The sequence below is a fragment of the Rhinatrema bivittatum genome, chromosome 8 (genome assembly GCF_901001135.1).
Source record: "Rhinatrema bivittatum chromosome 8, aRhiBiv1.1, whole genome shotgun sequence".
Lineage (NCBI taxonomy): Eukaryota > Metazoa > Chordata > Amphibia > Gymnophiona > Rhinatrematidae > Rhinatrema > Rhinatrema bivittatum.
This window is the reverse complement of record NC_042622.1, coordinates 238,517,782-238,537,332: the sequence shown is the minus strand read 5'-3', so window position 1 is coordinate 238,537,332 and position 19,551 is coordinate 238,517,782. Positions and strand designations below refer to the sequence as shown.

At 46.8% G+C, this 19,551-nt stretch overlaps 1 protein-coding gene and 1 long non-coding RNA gene across 8 annotated transcripts in view; one reads left to right on the top strand and one right to left on the bottom strand.

Moving 5' to 3' along the window:
• LOC115097989 overlaps positions 1-13,467 on the top strand; it is a 111,389-nt gene extending 97,922 nt beyond the window's left edge. Inside the window, exon 4 of one of the 2 annotated variants that reach the window (XR_003858383.1) lies at positions 11,923-13,467. This is a non-coding gene — a long non-coding RNA (uncharacterized LOC115097989). The remainder of the gene's footprint in view (positions 1-11,922) is intronic. The other variant, XR_003858384.1, reaches the window with a different exon arrangement.
• The window catches only part of CALR3 (calreticulin 3), a 201,719-nt gene that overhangs the window by 138,714 nt on the left and 43,454 nt on the right, over positions 1-19,551 (bottom strand). For all 6 annotated transcript variants that reach the window (XM_029614222.1, XM_029614223.1, XM_029614220.1 and 3 more), the window contains exon 3: positions 8,807-9,010. In XM_029614222.1, the coding sequence (XP_029470082.1) occupies positions 8,807-9,010 (204 nt within the window). The remainder of the gene's footprint in view (positions 1-8,806; positions 9,011-19,551) is intronic.

Genomic DNA, 19,551 nt, shown 5'->3' with positions numbered 1-19,551 from the left:
CTGGAAGGGATTTCAGCCTCTTTTGCGGTGGAGAGGGTTCAGAAGCCAAGTCCTTTGATTCCTCCATGGAGGAAAAAGATGCCTCTCCTTCCCAAGCATCATAGGGGGCTTCCCTTCACTTTGAATGTCCGGAGATGCGAGGGAATGGAGCCTCCACCTGAGCCCTAAGCCTCGAGCCAGAGGGCTGCAGGGACACCAGCGGAACCGACGATGGTACAGAGGGCACCAGTGGAATCCTGGAAACCAATGGATCCACTGGCATCGGGAGTGCCAGGGGCATCGATGGCACCGAGGGCATCAGTCCCGATGGCCCCAGGAGTTCCAGAGGTTACCGGGGTGCCATGCACGGCTGAGGCATCGTCGACCCCGATGGACCTTCGTCGTCCGAGGAGTCACTCACTAGAATGGGGACCGGTGGCAGCAGCAGCGATGCTCCCTTCAACAACGAAGGGGTTTGGGGTATCGGAGAGGGCTGTGTCGGTAAGACACCGAGCAGTCAGTCCTGCCGCTCCAAAAGAGGTGCAAGCACCAATGGATTTGGCTCCTGCGGCAGTGACGGTCCCGCTGGAACCGGAGGCTCGATGCCATGCAGGGTCCGGCCGACTGCCAACCACACACGCCTCTCTAACTCTTCTTCAAAAGCTGCTGAGGAAAGGAAGGATTGAGGAGGAGGAGGAGGCAGCACAATTGGATCGACTCCAGAGTCACGGGGGGGACTGAACCTTCCACCTGAAATCGGTGGAGATCGCCGAGAGTCCTCGGGAGCACCAGAGGGTACCACCTCATCTGCACGAAACCGCTTCAGGGGAGGCACTGACGCGGTAGATGTCTTCCTGTGGTCTGACTTTGAAGAGGATGATCAGTGACGGTGTTTCCTAGAATTTTCTTGGAGCTCCCCTCAGTCCTTCCCCAGAACCGATGGCAATGGAGAGTAACCTGACCTGGATCGCGAGGATATTGATCTTGCATGGTTCTCTGCCCCTATCTTGGGATCGAGGATCGGACATCGAGGGTGTCGATGCCGAGACTCCCTTCCCTTGTGGTGTGGAAGTCCTGAATGCTGACGACAGATCTGATTTCTTAGCGCCAAACAGCTTTTCTATTTTGTCTAAACACGCCCGATGGCCCTTAGGGGTCATCTGGGCACAAAAAGGAAAATTAGTTTCTTACCTGATAATTTTCGTTCCTGTAGTACCATGGATCAGTCCAGACAGCTGGGTTATGCCTCCCCTCCAGCAGATGGAGTCAGAGAGAAAACTGAAAGCACCCCCTAGATATACTGGTGTGCCACCTGCGATCCCTCAATATATGTGATATCAAAGCAGAAGTAAGGAATTAACCACTTTCAACACTGCCCCCAATAGATTTCCAAAATTTTACTTTATTTATAGTATTTTAACTTAGAGGCCAGATCAAACAGAAACCTCCTTGATAACAGACAAAATCAGAAATAACAAGTAGGACACCAAAGAGTGTACAGTAAAACACGAAACAATGACAAACCTAACATTGAAAACGTTGTGGATATAAACTGTAATGGAAGAATTAAGGAACACGAGCGGACTCCCAGAAAACTGTGGGCGGGCGTCTGGACTGATCCATGGTACTACAGGAACGAAAATTATCAGGTAAGAAACTAATTTTCCTTTCCCTGTACGTACCAAGATCAGTCCAGACAGCTGGGATGTACCCAAGCCTCCTCAACTGGGGTGGGACCCTGAGAGTCCCGCTCGAATCACGCTGCTCCCAAAGGACTGTGCAGACGGACCACGGACATCCAGGCGATAATGCCTGGGAAACGTATGCCAGGATTTCCAAGTGGCTGCCCTGCATATCTCTTGGGAAGAGACCAATTGATTTTCTGCCCACGAAGTCGCTTGAGAACGCAACGAATGAGCTTTAAGCCCATCAGGAACAGGCTTACCGCAGCCAATATACGTGGATGCAATAGCGCCCTTCAACCAGCGTGCGATCGTAGCTTTGGACGCCTGAAGACCCTTCTTGGGTCCATTCCATAACACGAAAAGGTGATCCGACCTTCTAAAGTCATTGGTAACCTCCAAATAGCGCAAAAGAATTCGACGGACGTCCAGACGTCTCAAGTCCCTACCTTGAGAAGACTGCAGTTTCTCTTCCGAAAAAGAAGGCAACTCTACCGTCTGGTTGACATGAAACGCTGAGACCACCTTAGGTAAGAAGGAGGGTACGGTTCGTAAAGAAACTCCTGATGCAGAAATACGCAAAAACGGTTCTCTGCAAGAAAGAGCCTGAAGCTCCGACACCCGACGAGCCGAGGAAATGGCCACAAGAAATACCGTCTTGAGAGTCAGATCCTTTAACGAAGCCGTTTTAATAGGCTCAAACGGGGCCGCACACAGGCCACGGAGTACCAAGTTCAAGTTCCAGGAAGGACAGGGAAGCCTAATAGAAGGACGCAAGTTTCTAACACCTCGCAAAAAACGAGCCACATCTGGGTGACTCGCAAGGGAGGACCCTTCAACTCTCAAGCAACCCAGAGCCGCTACCTGGACTCGAAGCGAATTATACGCCAAACCCTTCTTCAGGCCATCCTGTAAGAACATAAGGATATGAGGCACGGACGAACGTCTGGGCGAAATACTTAGCGCGGTACACCAATCGTGGAAAACCTTCCAGACCCTAGCATAAGCAAGCGTAGTGGAAGACTGACGCGCCCGAAGGAGAGTAGACACAACCGCATCCGAATAACCTCTCTTCCTTAACTGCTTCCGCTCATAAGCCAAGCCGCCAGACAAAAGTGATCCGCCAGATCGAAAAATACCGGACCCTGACGGAGAAGATTGGGAAGATGACCCAGACGTAGCGGACTGTCCACCGCCAGATTGACGAGATCCGCAAACCACGGGCGACGCGGCCATTCCGGAGCCACGAGAATCACCCGACCTTGATGGGACTCTATGCGTCATAACACCTTCCCCACCAGGGGCCACGGAGGAAACACAAAGAAGGATGTGATGGGGCCACGGAAGCACAAACGCATCCACCCCTTCCGACGCGTGTTCTCTTCTTCGACTGAAGAAACGCGCCGCTTTCGCATTTAGTCGAGTCGCCATCAGGTTCAAGCGCGGAGTCCCCCAACGCTGAGTGATGAGACACATCGCCTCTGTCGAGAGCTCCCATTCTCCTGGATCTAGATGTTGCCGACTGAGGTAATCTGCCTGAACGTTGTCCACGCCGGCAATGTGGGTGGCCGCGAAGCGCGACATGTGTCGTTCCGCCCAGTCCATCAACAACGCTGCCTCTGTCGCTACAGCTCGACTTTTTGTGCCTCCTTGCCGATTTATGTACGCCACTGTGGTCGCATTGTCCGACAGAATTCTTACCGGTCGGCCGCGCACCATTGGAAGGAGGCGACGCAAGGCCAGACGTACCGCTCTGGTCTCCAATCGATTGATGGACCAGGTGGACTGGAGCGCTGACCAGGTGCCCTGGACTGCTCGGGACTGGCAAACTGCCCCCCACAGCCTGAAAGGCTGGCATCCGTCGTCACCACCATCCAGGACGGAGGTTCCAGGTCCACTCCCTGTAGGAGATTGCCTGGAGTTAGCCACCAGGAGAGACTGGAGCAGGCCGGCTCCATCAAAGGCAATTCCATCCCGTAATCCTCTGATCTGGGATCCCAACGAGAGAAAAGCGCTCTTTGTAACGACCGCATATGCGCAAAAGCCCACTGTACCATCTTCATAGTAGACACCATATGACCAATGACTTGTAAATAATCCCAAGCCGTGGGAGTCGAAAGGTCCATCAGGCGCCGCACCTGTGCCATGAGGTTGAGCATGCGTTGATGTGGAAGAAAAACCTTGCCCACCAAGGTATCGAACCGAGCGCCCAAAAACTCCAACTGTTGGGTCGGCTCGAGTCTGCTCTTCGCGAAGTTGACTACCCAACCCAACGACTGAAGTTGACGCACCACCAAGGAAACCGCTCGTTTGCAGGCACTTGCGACTTTGCCCGGATGAGCCAATCGTCGAGATAGGGATGTACAAGGACTCCTTGCCGATGGAGAGAAGCCGCGACCACTACAAGAACCTTGGTGAACACTCGCGGAGCGGTGGCCAACCCGAAGGGGAGGGCACAAAACTGGTAATGGCACCCTAACACCATGAACCTCAGATATCTTTGATGTCGCTCTCGGATTCCAATGTGGAGATATGCCTCGGTCAGGTCCAAAGAAGCCAAATATTCTCCCTTGTGGACAGCCACAATAACAGACCGGAGAGTCTCCATACGAAAGCGAGGCACGCGTAACGCCTTGTTCACACCTTTTAGATCCAGAATTGGACGGAAGGTGCCCTCCTTTTTGGGAACCAGGAAGTATATGGTTCCCAAAAAGGAGGTCCACCATTATGGAACTCCATCCCTGCGGACCTGAGACAAGAACCCTGCCTTCCAACATTTAGAAAAAGGCTGAAAACGTGGCTTTTTAAAAAAGCCTTTCCAATCCCTGACTGAGACCTACTCCCGACATCTCAATCACACTATTAAAAATGGACTCAAATAACAATCTTTGTCATTCCCTGCCATCACCTTCACATTGTTATCATTATCATTCTATTCAAACCACATATCATACTATTCAAACCACATTTAATCGGACTCAATCTTGTAACCTTGTAAATAAGTTGCTGTAAGTTAAATCCCCTCTTCTTACCTCCAACTCCCAGTTATTTATTTCCGTTTTATTGTAACTGTCACTCTCCTTTCAATGCTCTTGTTACAGTTGTTGAGTTATCTCTTATCTTGTACACTTTGTTAAATGTAAACCGGTTTGATGTGATCCATGTCATGAAAGCCGGTATAGTAAAAAAAATAATAAATAATAAAAGTAATAAATATGGAATACCGACCCGTCCTGAGCTGGTCCGGCGGGACCGGAACCACCGCTCCCAGAACCTGTAGGTGATAAGACTGTTTGAGCTATAGCCAGCTGTTTTTCCCGCGGACCGCACGGCGATATCATAAAAAGATCCCGGAGGGGACGTACAAAATCCAACTCGTAGCTGTACCGAACAACGTCGAGGACCCATTGATCCGAAGTTATTTTGACCCACTCCTCCCAGAACCGGGACAGCCGACCTCCGATAAAGGGAACGGAGGAATGGGCCTGCGCACCTTCATTGTGCGGGCTTGCTGATGGCGAAACTTTGTGAGGAGCCTCCTCGTTGAGGTCTCCTGCCACGAAAGGAAGGAGACCAGGACTGGGATCTCGTTGCCTGCTGCCTCTGGGGAAAGGAACCACCTCTTCCCGCACGGAAACGCCTTTGACCCCGAAAATGAGCCCTGGCATTCCCAAAAGACCGAGACTGACGAGGCTTATCCTCCGGCAATTTATATACTTTGTTGTCTCCCAGGTCCTTAATGAGCTGATCTAGTTCCTCGCCAAACAGCAACTTACCCTTAAAGGGGAAGGAACCTAATCTCGCCTTGGAGGTGGCATCCGCCGACCAACGACGGAGCCACAGCAACCTCCTGGCGGAAACCGCCGAGGACATAATGCGAGCTGAACTGCGCAATAAATCATATAAGGCATCTGCTGTATAAGCGACCGCAGCTTCTACACAATTGGCCTGCTCCGCCTCGCCTGGAGGAAGCTCCTGCGTGGTCAGCAACTGCTGGACCCATCACAGGTTGGCCCTCTGCACAAGGCTGCTGCATGCCGCCGCCCGGACACCCAGGGCCGCCACGTCAAAGATGCGCTTCAATAAGACCTCCAGCTTGCGATCCTGGAGATCTTTCAAGGCTATACCCCCCGTAACAGGGATAGTCATATGCTTAACCACAGCCGTGACAGCCGAATCCACTGCAGGTGTCTTCAAAAGATCCAGGGATTCCGTAGGCAAGGGATATAGCTTTTCCATAGCTCAAGTCACTCGTAGGGAAGCCTCTGGCAGCTCCCACTCCTTCGAGACAATCTGCAAAACTTTGTGATGGAAGGGGAAAGTCTGAGGGGGGGCCCGAAGCCCTGCCATAGCGATATCCCCTCTAGAAGTGTCCGCATCCTGGGGCGGCGCTGTCAGCTCTAGCTCTTGCAGGACATGGAGAATGAGGGAGCTTAACTCATCCTTCCCGAATAAACGTAGCACCTGGGGGTCATCCCCCTCTATGGACCCCTGTTCGTCCGCCATCAGCAAATCCGGAGCCCCCGGAGGATCCGGAGCGGCTCCTGCATCTCCCGTGCCCTCAGCCCCCCCCGCCCCCCCCCCCCCCCCCCCCCCCGCGGGCGGGGGACATTAGCCCCGGAGGGCCCCATGCCCAGCAGGCTCCCCTGGGCCAAGGAAGTTTTGGGGACCTTCGGAGGAGAGGGAACTTCCGCCTCCCAGCCAGATTCTGCCTGCAAAAAAGCTTTGGCAAACAACACATAGGGACTATATACTCAAATTTCTCTAGAAATCCATTTTGTACATACACATAGAGAAATATAACTTTATATAATTAGTGTGCAAAATATTTATTATTGAACATATAAACACAATACAGTTAAAATCAATGAAAAGCAGTCACTCCCATTCGTACCACTAATTATTAATTATATAAAGTTATATTTCTCTATGTGTATGTGCAAAAAAGCTTTGTGCATTAATAGCACAAAGTCTGAGGAAAATGGCACTGACCTTTTTAAATTCTTCTTCGTGGATCCTGAGGGAGGAGGGGCTTGAGGGCTCCCCAAACCGGGCGGAGATCGCGGGCTCTGCTTGCTAGGAGAGGGAGGAGGGGAGATTTCCTCCTCCGAAGCTGCCGATTCTGCCTGCCTCGTGGCCAAGATGGTCGCCGCACTCCTCCCCGAGGGAGGAGGGGCCGGGGAACGGCTGCCTGAAGCGCCGCGATGCCGCGGTGTAGAGGGAAGAGGAGACCCCCGAGAGGGTCCCTCGCCCCCGGGAAGACATCGGGGACAGAGGCCCTCTCGGGAGAATCGCGCCCCCGCCCCCCCACAGGCCGCGCAGGCCGAAGATCGCATAATCGCGGGAGAAGATGGAGCTGCAAGAAAAAGGCGCCAAAAATCAAGGTGAGTAAAACACTTCACCAGCACAGCGCGCCGGGTGGACTAGCTACCCCCTCCGGAGTCCGTAGAGGCTCTGGCAGGCCGGGGTTAAAGATGAGGAGCTCACTGCCTGTCCCCAACAGGCCTTAAGTGGCTCAAAAAGAAAAAACTTTTAATCCTTTTTTTTTTTTTTTTTTGTAAAACCCCCTTCAGGGCTGGGACCCCTGGAACTGGGGGGAGGTTGACCGGCCCACCGGTAAGCTCTCCCCCAGCCTCAAAGACAATCTAGTCCGAGAACTGCAGAGGGCACTGCCCTCTGTGCCTGCCCCACACTGAGCTCCAAACCGTGCTGCGCCAAGACAACCAACAACATAGACAGACAGAAGGGAGAAAGGAAAGAAACTAATTGATCTTGTCCCTCTTATTTTTTTTTTTTTCCCAGTACCAATAAACTGACCAGGCCAGGACCACAGGTTATGCCTCTCAATCTGCTGGAGTCAGAGAATATACTGAGGGATCGCAGGTGGCACACCAGTATATCTAGGGGATGCTTTCAGTTTTCTCTCTGACTCCATCTGCTGGAGGGGAGGCATAACCCAGCTGTCTGGACTGATCTTGGCACGTACAGGGAAATCGCAGACACGGACATCTTGCGACACCCCCAGGCAGAGGACACAGACCACACGGGGGTCTGTGATGGACATGGTCGGGGGGTACTGGGGGCAGCAGCGAAAGCTGGATGACAACATTCTGAAAAGAATGCGGTGCATGGTCGACAGCTGGTGGCCACTGGGAGGTGACACCGTCGGTAATCAACTGCAAAGTTCCACAAAAACGTATCGAAAGTGATGAGCATAAAACCCTAAACAGCAGAAGGACCCAATGCAACGCGGGAAGGAAGAAAAAACAAAATTTCTCACAGAAAAAGCACAAGCTCCACAGCAGTGAGGCTAGCGGCATGCTGGGCATGCTCAGTATGTCTGTCAAAGTTTCTAGCATACTTCAAATACAAAAATTGATAGAAAAGGAAAATGAAAAGTGTGCTTTCAGAGCTGCTTGGTACTTTTACATGAATCTCATCTTAAGAGCTAACAAAGGGACCAAGAATTCTCAAATGAATCCCATATGCATGCAGACTCCATGCACACATTTCCATTTGTTTAATCATTTGCATAAAACATATAAGAGGACTTTATACAAAAGTTTTCCGTGCCGGACTCCATCTGATGATGTCGCTCATGTGTGAGGACTACCATCCTACTTGTCCTTGGAGAAACATTTTTTTCTTTTTTTCTGTGCTGATTACTATCCATACATCTTGGTTTTTTTTTCAAAACTGCTTCAGGATTTTCCACTATGTGCTCTCCAGAGGTCAAAAGAATTTGGATCAAGTGAGCCCAAAGTATTTGAATAGATGTTTCTTTTTGACATTCTGTGTTGACTTGAAGGCTGCAGGGATAGAATAAAAGTGATTTCAAGTCACCCTGCTATGTTCCTATCACTGTAATTAGGAACGTCTAAATTTTATCATGGAAAAGGGAGTTCAGATAGCAAGTATTGCTGCTCTGAGTGTGAACAGTATCACGGCACAAACAGATACTTACTTGTATCTTTTATACAGGAGTCAGACTATAAAATCATTCTAAGCATGGAATTTGTCTGCGGTGATCAAATCCCTTTATCCTTAGTCTAATGCCCTGCTATATAAAGCCTATTGGGATATGTGTATTTAATGATGAGCCTTACATTTTTTTTTTTTTTTTTTAAAGATAATTGCTAACTCACCAAACATAATGTAATACTGCGATTCTCCATTCATGTACACTTGATCAAGTTTAGAGGGATAGAGCTTGACATATCCTCCACCACAGTCAATTTTCCTTTCATGTTTTACTGTATATTGAATCACCAGAGTCTTTTCCACATTACTGAATGGTTTAAATCTTGATGATATTGCAAAATATTTGGCATCTCCTCTGGTCTGGATACCTGGAACGAAAACCTCATTGGTTTCATATTCGTATTTATAAAATGATAAAAATAAGCATACTTTGAATACAAAAATTGATAGAAAAGGAAAATGAAATGTGTGCTTTCAGAGCTGCTTGGTACTTTTACATGAATCTCATCTTAAGAGCTAACAAAGGGACCAAGTATTCTCAAATTAATCCCATATGCATGCAGACTCCATGCACACATTTCCATTTGTTTAATCATTTGCATAAAACATATAAGAGGACCTTATACTGCATATGATTATTTCACCTTCTTGGTATGTTTTTGGTTGGTTGATTGATTTATTTACCAAAAATATATACAAGCCTCTGTAGAAATCCCCTTGGGATAATCACCAAAATACAAACAAAGTAGATCCTATGTATTCCTGACAAAATTCTGGTGTCCAGTATTCATATCCAGGGTCTAAACCACTATTTGGTTTATTCCAGTGGAGACAAGTACCATTTTTACTTCAATAAGTGACTTTAAGAAACTCCCATCTTGTGAAATATTCAATTAACTTTGTTATTTTTTTTGTTTTGTTAAAACTTATATAACCCAGAGCTATTGTCCCATGTCAACTCTCCTTCAAAAACACTCTACTCAAGCTGTGTAGCCAGTAATGCAATCAAACTTATCTTATTGCTTGCAACTGGTGGTTCTAAAGGCTGAAGTCCCTCTTTGAAAAGTAGAGCTGCATGCCTGCCCTATTTAACAGTTTATATTAACTATGTCCCAAGATAAAAAACCAGCTGTCCAAAGCAGTGTAGAATATGAAAATTAATAGCTTACATGTGAATTTTCAAAGGAGTTACGCATGTAAATGTAATACACTAACATAGCAATTTTCAAAAGCCAGAGATACCCAACTTAAATGCATGTAATGAAGGTAAAACCTATTGACAATTTAATGATAAATATTGTAGCAATTTTCAGATGCCCACTTACACGGGTAAAATACATTTTCACATGTACAACCCAGTTTAAGTGTGTAAATGCTTTTGAAAATCAGGCCCATAATGAACAAAACAAGCAAAAACATATTTTGAAGGAAAAGAATTAGCCCTCCTTAACATTTAACACATGAAACCAACCCATTAAAAACACAGCACCTATTTTCTGATCATTGCTGTTAAAACTAGCAAACCAGCAGAGAGCATGTCGAGCTGGTTCTTGTAAGAATCCTTCCTAGAAGAGTGGGAAGGAAGCATTTACATTAGAAGAGAACTAAACACTGACATAGGTTAGTAAAAAGGTATTGTAGAAACCCAAAAAGGGCATGACATTTCTTAGAAAAGCTGATATATTAATGGAATTCAGTTACAAGAGTCGATAGGAAAAATGATGAACCACTATGTATTTATATTTGGTATTATGGTGAAAATTTGATTGGAAGAATTGATTTAGAGGGAAATTTTGTTTTACAGGTGGAAATGGGCTTTATGAAAATTGTTCACTCTCAATATGGCTAAAATGTAATTAAATTAAAAAATTTTTTCTAATGAATTAAATTTATTTATATTCTGCCTTTTGGTGCTTCAAAGCAGATTATATTCAGGTACTGTAGGTATTTCCCTATCCCCAGAGGGCTCACAATCTATAAATAAAACAGAAATATGGCACCTTAGCATCCATGATAAAAAAAATGGGCATGGTTAGGGAAATTTCTGATCCAGTGCATTGCATAGGTAAGTTACGCAACTTGCGATACATCACATCACTCAGTATCAAATTGTCGATGCATTAGCGTGTCATATGTCATTTTATGCATCACGCATCAGTTTATGTCTGGCGCGTTATTTTCTTTGTTTATGTATACTGGCTTCCTGCAGCTGTTTCTTTGAGGGTGTGTCAGGCAAAAGAGAGAGAGAGGAGAGGAGGTGAGTTCTTGGAGCTTAGTGCAGTTGGTTTTGCGATTTCTGAGGGCATTGTCCTGTTTAGTGTTATCACCTGTTTACCTTTACCTGTCTCTGTCTTTATCTGTGTGTGGAAGTTTTTGTTTGTCTCTCAAGTTTGTCTTTGTGTGGTGGAGGAGTGGTGGTGGTGGGGTGGAGGAGCTGGAGAGAGAGAGGATGGAGTATGATGAGCGTGGGGAGAGAGGAAAGGAGGAAGAGGAGGGCAGGAGTACTAGTAGGAGGAGGAGTATGAACAGAGAGAGGAGGGAAGGATAAGAGGCAGTGGGAGGGGGAAGGGGATAGGCAGGCGAATGTGGTAGAAGGAGGCTGGCAGGACAGGGATAGACAAAGAGGGCGGGGAAGGAGTTGGCAGAGCAGGAGGGAGTGGTGGAAAAGAAGGGGGCGGGCTATGGGAGCGAGGGCGGGCTATGGGAGCGAGAGCAAGAAAAGTGACATCTCTCCAGAAGTAGAAATGGCAACCCACTCATCTGGCAGCCAGGAAGCAGGTTGGACTAGTCTTTGTGCGAGAACTACAGCATGATGTTTGGGAACCATATGGCGAAGACTTCCAGGGTAGGCAAGGGTCAGATATGATGCACTATCGCCCAAGCCATATCCTGGCGCAGCAGAATAAAAAGGACCGAAAAGCAGGTGGCCCACTGCTACTGCGACATGAAGGCACAGCCGAAGAACAAGGTAGTGAGCTATAATAAGTATCTAAGATAGACAGGAGGAGGAGACCCTTGTCCCATAGTCCTGATTTCATGGACCAGCACCTGATTGAATGGCTGGGATCAGACATGTTTGAAGGGATGGACGAGACCCTGGACACAACGCGAGCCAGGGCTTGTAAATTCACCTCATCTGTAAATTTCAAGTCTGCTACAGAAGTCCATATATTTTGGCATAAGATCTCATACTGAATGACACAAAGTGCGCATCTTATGCCAAACAGTACATATATATTTCTTAGCATTCATACTTATGTCTTCTTCTTTGTTTTCACAGCTCTCGCCCAAGAACAATGATGGTCCCAACTGTGAAGTTCCAGGGTCCAGTACCGCAGCCCCAGGGATCCCAGCAACTTTACAACTGGATGCACAAACCCAGTGTAGTGAAGAAGAGCAGCAGCTGCCACAACATCTCCAAATACTGGCACCCCTGGCATCACACCACTCAACATGAACCTTAATCCCTCTGGCTTCATGGAGGAGTCATCCCTGCCATGGGAGCAAGCTGCCTCCAGCATGCCATGTCACCAGCAGGATGCAGCAGACATCCAGCAAGATCAGCCCACCAGCCCAGACACTCTGGCTTTGGAGCCCCAGACAGTGGCTCAAACACCACCAACCACAGCACCAGCAGCAATGGAACTGACAATGATTGAGATGCTCGACTGCATGGAAAGGAGGCATGGGCTCCACCTCCATCACATATGGGCAGAGCTGGTGCGCTTGAGGAGGGCTCAGATTAGCCACACCAGGCCCTGTGGGATCAGACAGCAGCCCTTACGCAGGGCCTAACCACCACATGTATAAATGATATGTTGATTGCACTGACACAAATCAGTCAAAGATTGCCAAAGCCTCCACCCATTAACTCCTCAGCTTCCCAGAACTACACCCTGCGCAACAGTCCCCAACTAGAAGGGGCCAGGAGTAAGCCCACCAAAGAGATGCCACCCATAACCCAAAAGCCCAGGTGAGGAAAAGGCCCATGAGACTCCCCAAATTGGAAAGGTTGTAAAGCATAAAATATTTCACTCAAAGATGACTTGTCCAAACAAGCCAGGCCGGTCCTCTGTACAGAGTTCCTGTGCCGGCTAGATATAAGAAGCCTGCTGGGCCCATCCTGACTACAGAGTTCCTGTGCAAGCTTGCTGACGTGGGTGGTCTACTGTCTGCCAGTGTTGTCCTGCTGCTTATGCCCTCCTCTGTGCTCTGCTGATAGTCCTGCCTCGATGCGGTCTCCAGCCATTTTCTTGCTATTGTCTTGTCTCATCATGTTTCATCTCCTGGTCCTGCTGCTGCTCTCATCTCATCCCATCTTACTGCTGCTTCCATGCTGGTGTCTCATCTGCTGAGGCTCCTGCCTCCTTGCTGTGCTATGCAGTCCTGGTCCTGATGCCTCCATGCTATGCTCTCCACTCCTGGTCCAGCTGTCTGCTACTTGAACTTTACTAACGTGGCCCTTAGGCTGTCCCCCTTGAGTGCACTCTTTCAACATGGACTGTCTGGGACTTCACTTGCTTTCACATAGTCATGCTGGCATCAGCTCTAATATTAGAGCTATACTGTAGCTATTGGTTTGCCACTTCCACTTTCTATTTTCTTTGCTGTAATCATGATTTTTCAAAAGAATAAGAGCATAATACTGTATATGTCATGTTGTCATTTGTAACAATATATGTACATGCCTCCGCAAAATGTGCTGGTCATTTCAGTTAGCACATGACATTGTATTTGATGTCTTGACTTTGCAGAATTTGATTACCAAAGACAAATTGCTTTTATTCTGGTGACTACAATTATTGGTTAATAAAGTGGTCACATGCTTTGAAACTTCACTTTCTGATTGCGTCTTTTCATTGTGTGGTTTTTGTGTTAAAGATTCATTAGATAAAAGGTTTGGGATGCTAAAGTGACATTGGCCATTCCAACTAGACATTTCTCATATGCAAGACCATATGGCCTAGGCCCTAAAACTGAAAGCTCATTGTATGCTCCCAAGGAAGACAGCAAGAGCAAAACAGGAAACTTCTTATTGTGGAACTTTGCAAATGGCTGTGTTTCCTTCTCCAGAGAGTTTACTCATGCACACAAAATTTCAAAAAAATATATTGGCTGGTGGAGGTCAGTTTATGATTACAATATATAAAGATATCACCCGGTTGGTGATAAAAGTTGGTATGAAACTTTCCTCTTCAGCTAAAAAAAATTGTGTGTGTGTTTTTGGGAAATTAAAATTATTTTTGAAAGATTTAAAGTGGAGAAAGACCATTTTATGAGGTGATTTTGTGGTTGAATAGTATACATTAGTTGTCTACTTAGATGACATCTTGATATTTTCCCAGGACCTGCAATCCCATCAGGAAGATGTCAAAAGAGTTCTGCAGAGACTTCGTGAGAACAGATTGTACACCAAGCTGACTAAATGCGAATTCCACAAGGAATCTGTGCCCTTTTTAGGGTACATTGTCTCAAACAAAGGTTTCCAGATGGACCCTCAAGAGCTTGAGTGTATTAAAAAATGTACGCAACCCACTGGCCTAAAAGCTCTAAGACGATTTTTGGGATTTACAGGACCTTCATCAAAGACTACTTGTCACTGACTGTTCCATTAACAGCGACGACTAAGAAGGGAGCCAACGTTGCCACTTGGTCTACGGAGGCTGTGACAGCATTTCAGAAGTTAAAAGACACCTTCTCAAGCAAGCCTTGTCTCCGCCATCCGGACCCTACACGACCCTTCATTGTCGATGCCTCGGATGTAGGCGTAGGGGCCGTGTTAAGCCAGACCAGTGACTCTAAGATCCTGCACCCTTGTTTCCTTCTGTTCCTAATGCTTTTTGCCTGCGGAGAAGAACTACAGCATTGGGGATAAAGAACTACTGGCAATAAAGATGGCATTTGAAGAATGACGCCCCTGGCTTGAGGGTGCACAACATCAGATCACTGTTTACACTGATCACAAAAATTTGGAGTACCTCCGTCACGCCCAATGCCTTAACCATAGATAGGCGAGGTGGCCCCTGTTCTTCAACAGATTTGACTTTGTGCTGAAATACCGCCCTGGTGATAAAAATGTTAGAGCAGACGCATTATCTCGCTCTTTTCTCTCTGAAGACGTACCTAATGAACCCCAGCATATCATCAACCCGAAAAGAGTTATTCTGACAACTACCCATCTGGTACCTCCGGGCAAAACCATTGTACCCTGCAATCTGAGAAAGAAACTGCTAGCGTGCACTCATGATTCAAAATTGGCCAGACATCCTGGTCAACGAAGGACACTGGCTAAGCTACAAAAGTACTATTGGTGGCCCACCATGAAGACACTCTTGCGTACGTAGCTTCCTGTTCCAATTGTGCCAGACAGAAACCTCTGCCCGGATGTTCTTGGGGCCTGCTTCAACCCTTGCCAGTACCAGATGAGCCCTGGACCCACATTGCAACAGATTTTGTGGTGGACTTGCCACTTTCTGGAGGTAACAATACCATTTCGGTTACAGTGGACCGATTTTCGAAGATGTCTCACTTCTTGGCACTCCCTGGCTTCCCTTCAGCCATAGAACTTGCTAAGCTATTCATCAGTCACATCTTTCGCCTGCACGGCATGCCTAAACACATTGTGTCTGACAGAGAAGCTCAATTTACAGCTAAGTTCTGGAAAGCCTTGAGTAAGAAATTCAACCTCACACTTGACTTCACCTCTGCTTACCATCCTCAGTCGAATGGCCAAAACTGAGAGAATGAATAAAACTCTCAAACAGTTCCTCTGTGCCTATGTTGGTTCTCGACAGAATCATAGAAACATAGAAATGACGGCAGAAGAAGACCAAAAGGCCCATCCAGTCTGCCCAGTAAGTTTTGCACTTTTTATTTTTGTTTTTCTCATACTTGTTAGTCTTGGCTCTTAGTAACCTTTTGGTTCTATTTCCCTTCCACCCCCATCATTAATGTAGAGAGCAGTGTTGGAACTGCATCTAAGTGAATATCTGGCTTAATTAGTTAGGGGCAGCAACCGCCGCAATAAGCAAGCCACACCCATGCTTATCTGTTCACCCAGACTATGCAACTCAGTCCTTGTTGGTTGTTGTCGGTATATAGATCCACTTTTCTTCATTCCCTCTGCCGTTGAAGCAGAGAGCTATGCTGGATATGCGTGAAGCATCGGTCTTTCTCCCCTGCCATTGAAGCAGAGAGCTATTTATTTATTTATTTATGGTTTTTATATACCGGAGTTCCTGTATACAATACATATCACTCCGGTTCACAGTTAACAGTAATAACTACTGCCGGGTGGCAGTTTACATGGAACAAATCTTGGAACAGAAAACAAAAATTTGGTCTAAGTAAATAAGAAAAAAACAAACTACCTAGGTTCAACTATAAACAACTATAAACATATAAATAAGGCAATTTATAATCTTGGATAAATAAAGCATAAGGATAAATACATTAGAATGCTGGGTATGCGTGAAGCATCGGTCTTTCTCCCCTGCCATTGAAGCAGAGAGCTATGCTGGGTATGCGTGAAGCATCGGTCTTTCTCCCCTGCCGTTGAAGCAGAGAGCTATGCTGGGTATGCGTGAAGCATCGGTCTTTCTCCCCTGCCGTTGAAGCAGAGAGCTATGCTGGGTATGCGTGAAGCATCGGTCTTTCTCCCCTGCAGTTGAAGCAGAGAGCTATGCTGGGTATGTATTGAAAGTTAAGTATCAGGCTTATTTGGTTTGGGGTAGTAACCACCGTAACAAGCAAGCTACTTTTTGTGAATGCAAATCTTTTTCCACATTTCCTCTTGCTGTTGAAGCTTAGAAACATATAGAAACATAGAAACATAGAAATGACGGCAGAAGAAGACCAAATGGCCCATCCAGTCTGCCCAGCAAGCTTCACACATTTTTTCTCATACTTATCTGTTTCTCTTAGCTCTTGGTTCTATTTCCCTTCCACCCCCACCTTTAATGTAGAGAGCAGTGATGGAGCTGCATCCAAGTGAAATATCTAGCTTGATTAGTTAGGGGTAGTAGCCGCCGCAATAAGCAAGCTACACCCATGCTTATTTGTTTTACCCAGACTATGTTAAACAGCCCTTATTGGTTGTTTTTCTTCTCCCCTGCCGTTGAAGCAGGGAGCTATGCTGGATATGCGTGAAGTATCAGTCTTCTCCCATGCTGCTGAAGCAGAGAGCCATGCTGGATGTGCATCGAAAGTGAAGTATCAGGCACATTTGGTTTGGGGTAGTAACCGCCGTAACAAGCCAGCTACTCCCCGCTTTGTGAGTGCGAACCCTCTTTTCTTCTCCCCTGCCGTTGAAGCAGAGAGCTCTGCTGGATGTGTGAAGTATCAGTTTTTCTTCTCCCCTGCCGTTGAATCAGAGAACTATGCTGTATATGCATTGAAAGTGAAGTATCAGGCTTATTTGATTTGGGGTAGTAACCGCCGTAACAAGCCAGCTACTCCCCTCTTTGTGAGTGTGAATCCTTTTTTCCACATTTCCTCTTGCTGTTGAAGCTTAGAGCGATGTTGGAGTCACAGTAAGCATGTGTATGTTTATTTAATAAGGGTATTGACTCTAGGCAGTAGCCATCATTCTGGCGAGTCACCCACTCTTCATTGGCAGCCTCTTGACTTTATGGATCCACAGTGTTTATCCCACGCCCCTTTGAAGTCCTTCACAGTTCTGGTCTTCACCACATCCTCCGGAAGGGCATTCCAGGCATCCACCACCCTCTCCGTGAAGAAATACTTCCTGACATTGGTTCTGAATCTTCCTCCCTGGAGCTTCAAATCGTGACCCCTGGTTCTGCTGATTTTTTTCCTACGGAAAAGGTTTGTCGTTGTCTTATGATCATTAACACCTTTCAAGTATCTGAAAGTCTGTATCATATCACCTCTGCTCCTCCTTTCCTCCAGGGTGTACATATTTAGATTCTTCAATCTCTCCTCGTACGGCATCCGATGAACATCCTCCCACCTTCCTGGTCGCCCTTCTCTGTACCGCCTCCATCTTGTCTTTGTCTTTTTGAAAATACGGTCTCCAGAACTGAACACAGTACTCCAGGTGAGGCCTCACCAAGGACCTGTACAAGGGAATAATCATTTCCCTTTTCTTACTCGATATTCCTCTCTCTATGCAGCCCAGCATTCTTCTGGCTTTAGCTATCGCCTTGTCGCATTGTTTCGCCGACTTCAGATCATTAGACACCATCAACCCAAGGTCCCTTCTCCTGCTCCGTGCACATCAGCCTTTCCCCCCCCATCGAATACAGTTCATTCGGATTTCCACTCCCCATATGCATGACTTTGCACTTCTTGGCATTGAATCTCAGCTGCCATATCTTCGACCACTCTTCCAGTTTCCTTAGATCTCGTCTCATTCTCTCCACTCCTTCCGGCGTGTCCACTCTGTTGTAGATCTTAGTGTCATCCGCAAAAAGACAAACCTTACCTTCTATCCCGTCCGCAATGTCGCTCACAAAGATATTGAACAGGACCGGTCCCAACACCGATCCTTGCGGTACACCACTTAAAACCGCTCTCTCTTCAGAGAAGGTTCCATTTACCATCACACATTGTCTTCTGTCCGTCAACCAATTTGCAATCCAGGTCACCACCTCGGCACTCACTCCCAAGCTTCTCGTTTTATTCACCAGTCTCCTGTGCGGAACCGTATCAAAAGCTTTGCTGAAATCCAAGTATATGATATCGAGCGCTCTTCCTCGATCCAATTCCTTGGTTACCCAGTCAAAAAAGTCAATCAGATTTGTCTGACAGGATCTTCCCCTGGTGAATCCATGCTGCCTCTGGGTCCATCAATTCTCCCGACTGTAGATAGTTCACTATTCTCTCTTTCAACAGTGACTCCATTACTTTTCCCACCACTGAAGTGAGGCTAACCGGTCTGTAGTTACCAGTCTCCTCTCTGTTCCCACTCTTGTGAAGCGGGACCACCACCGCTCTTCTCCAATCACTCGGCACCACTCCCGTTTCTAGGGATCTATTGAACAGGTCGCACAGCGGTCCCGCCAGCACATCTCTGAGCTCCCTCAGTATCCTTGGATGAATCCCATCAGGCCCCATGGCTTTGTCCACTTTCAGATTCTTTAGCTCTTCCCATACATTATCTACTGTAAATGGATTTTCCTCTGTTCCACTTCCCTCCAGTTTCTTGTTGTGTAGAGATGGTCCTTCTCCAGGGTCTTCTTTAGTGAACACAGAGCTGAAGTATTCGTTTAATATTTCTGCCATTTCTTCGTCTCTCTCCACACATTGATCATTTCCACCTTTCAATTTCACTATACCACTTTGGACTTTTCTCTTTTCGCTGATGTATCTGAAAAATGTTTTGTCACCATATTTTATCTCCTTGGCAATCCTCTCTTCCGCTTGACTTTTTGCCATCTTGATTAATTTCTTAGTCTCCCTCAGTTGAATCAGATATTCTTCTTTGTGCTCCTCCCTTTGGGATCTTTTGTATTTCTTGTATGCAGTTCTTTTAGCTTTAATTTTGTCAGCCACCTCCTTTGAGAACCAGATAGGTTTCATTTTTCTTTTGCTTTTCTTTACATTTCTAACATATAGAGCAGTTGCCTTGGCGATTGCTCCTTTTAGATTGGTCCACTGTTGATCCACATCTCTCTCATTTTCCCATCCATTTAGTTCTTCCTCTAGGTACTTCCCCATTTCCTCAAAGTCTGTGTTTTTGAACTGTAAAACTCTGGTCTTTGTGCTTCTTTTCCATATTCTTTTAGTGATATTAAACCATACCGTTTGATGATCACTGGTGCTGAGGTGGGCGCCCACCTTGACATCAGAGACAATATCTCCATTATTGAGCACTAAGTCGAGAATAGTTCCTTCTCTCGTGGGTTCCAATACCATTTGTTTGAACAAAGATACTTGCATGGCATCC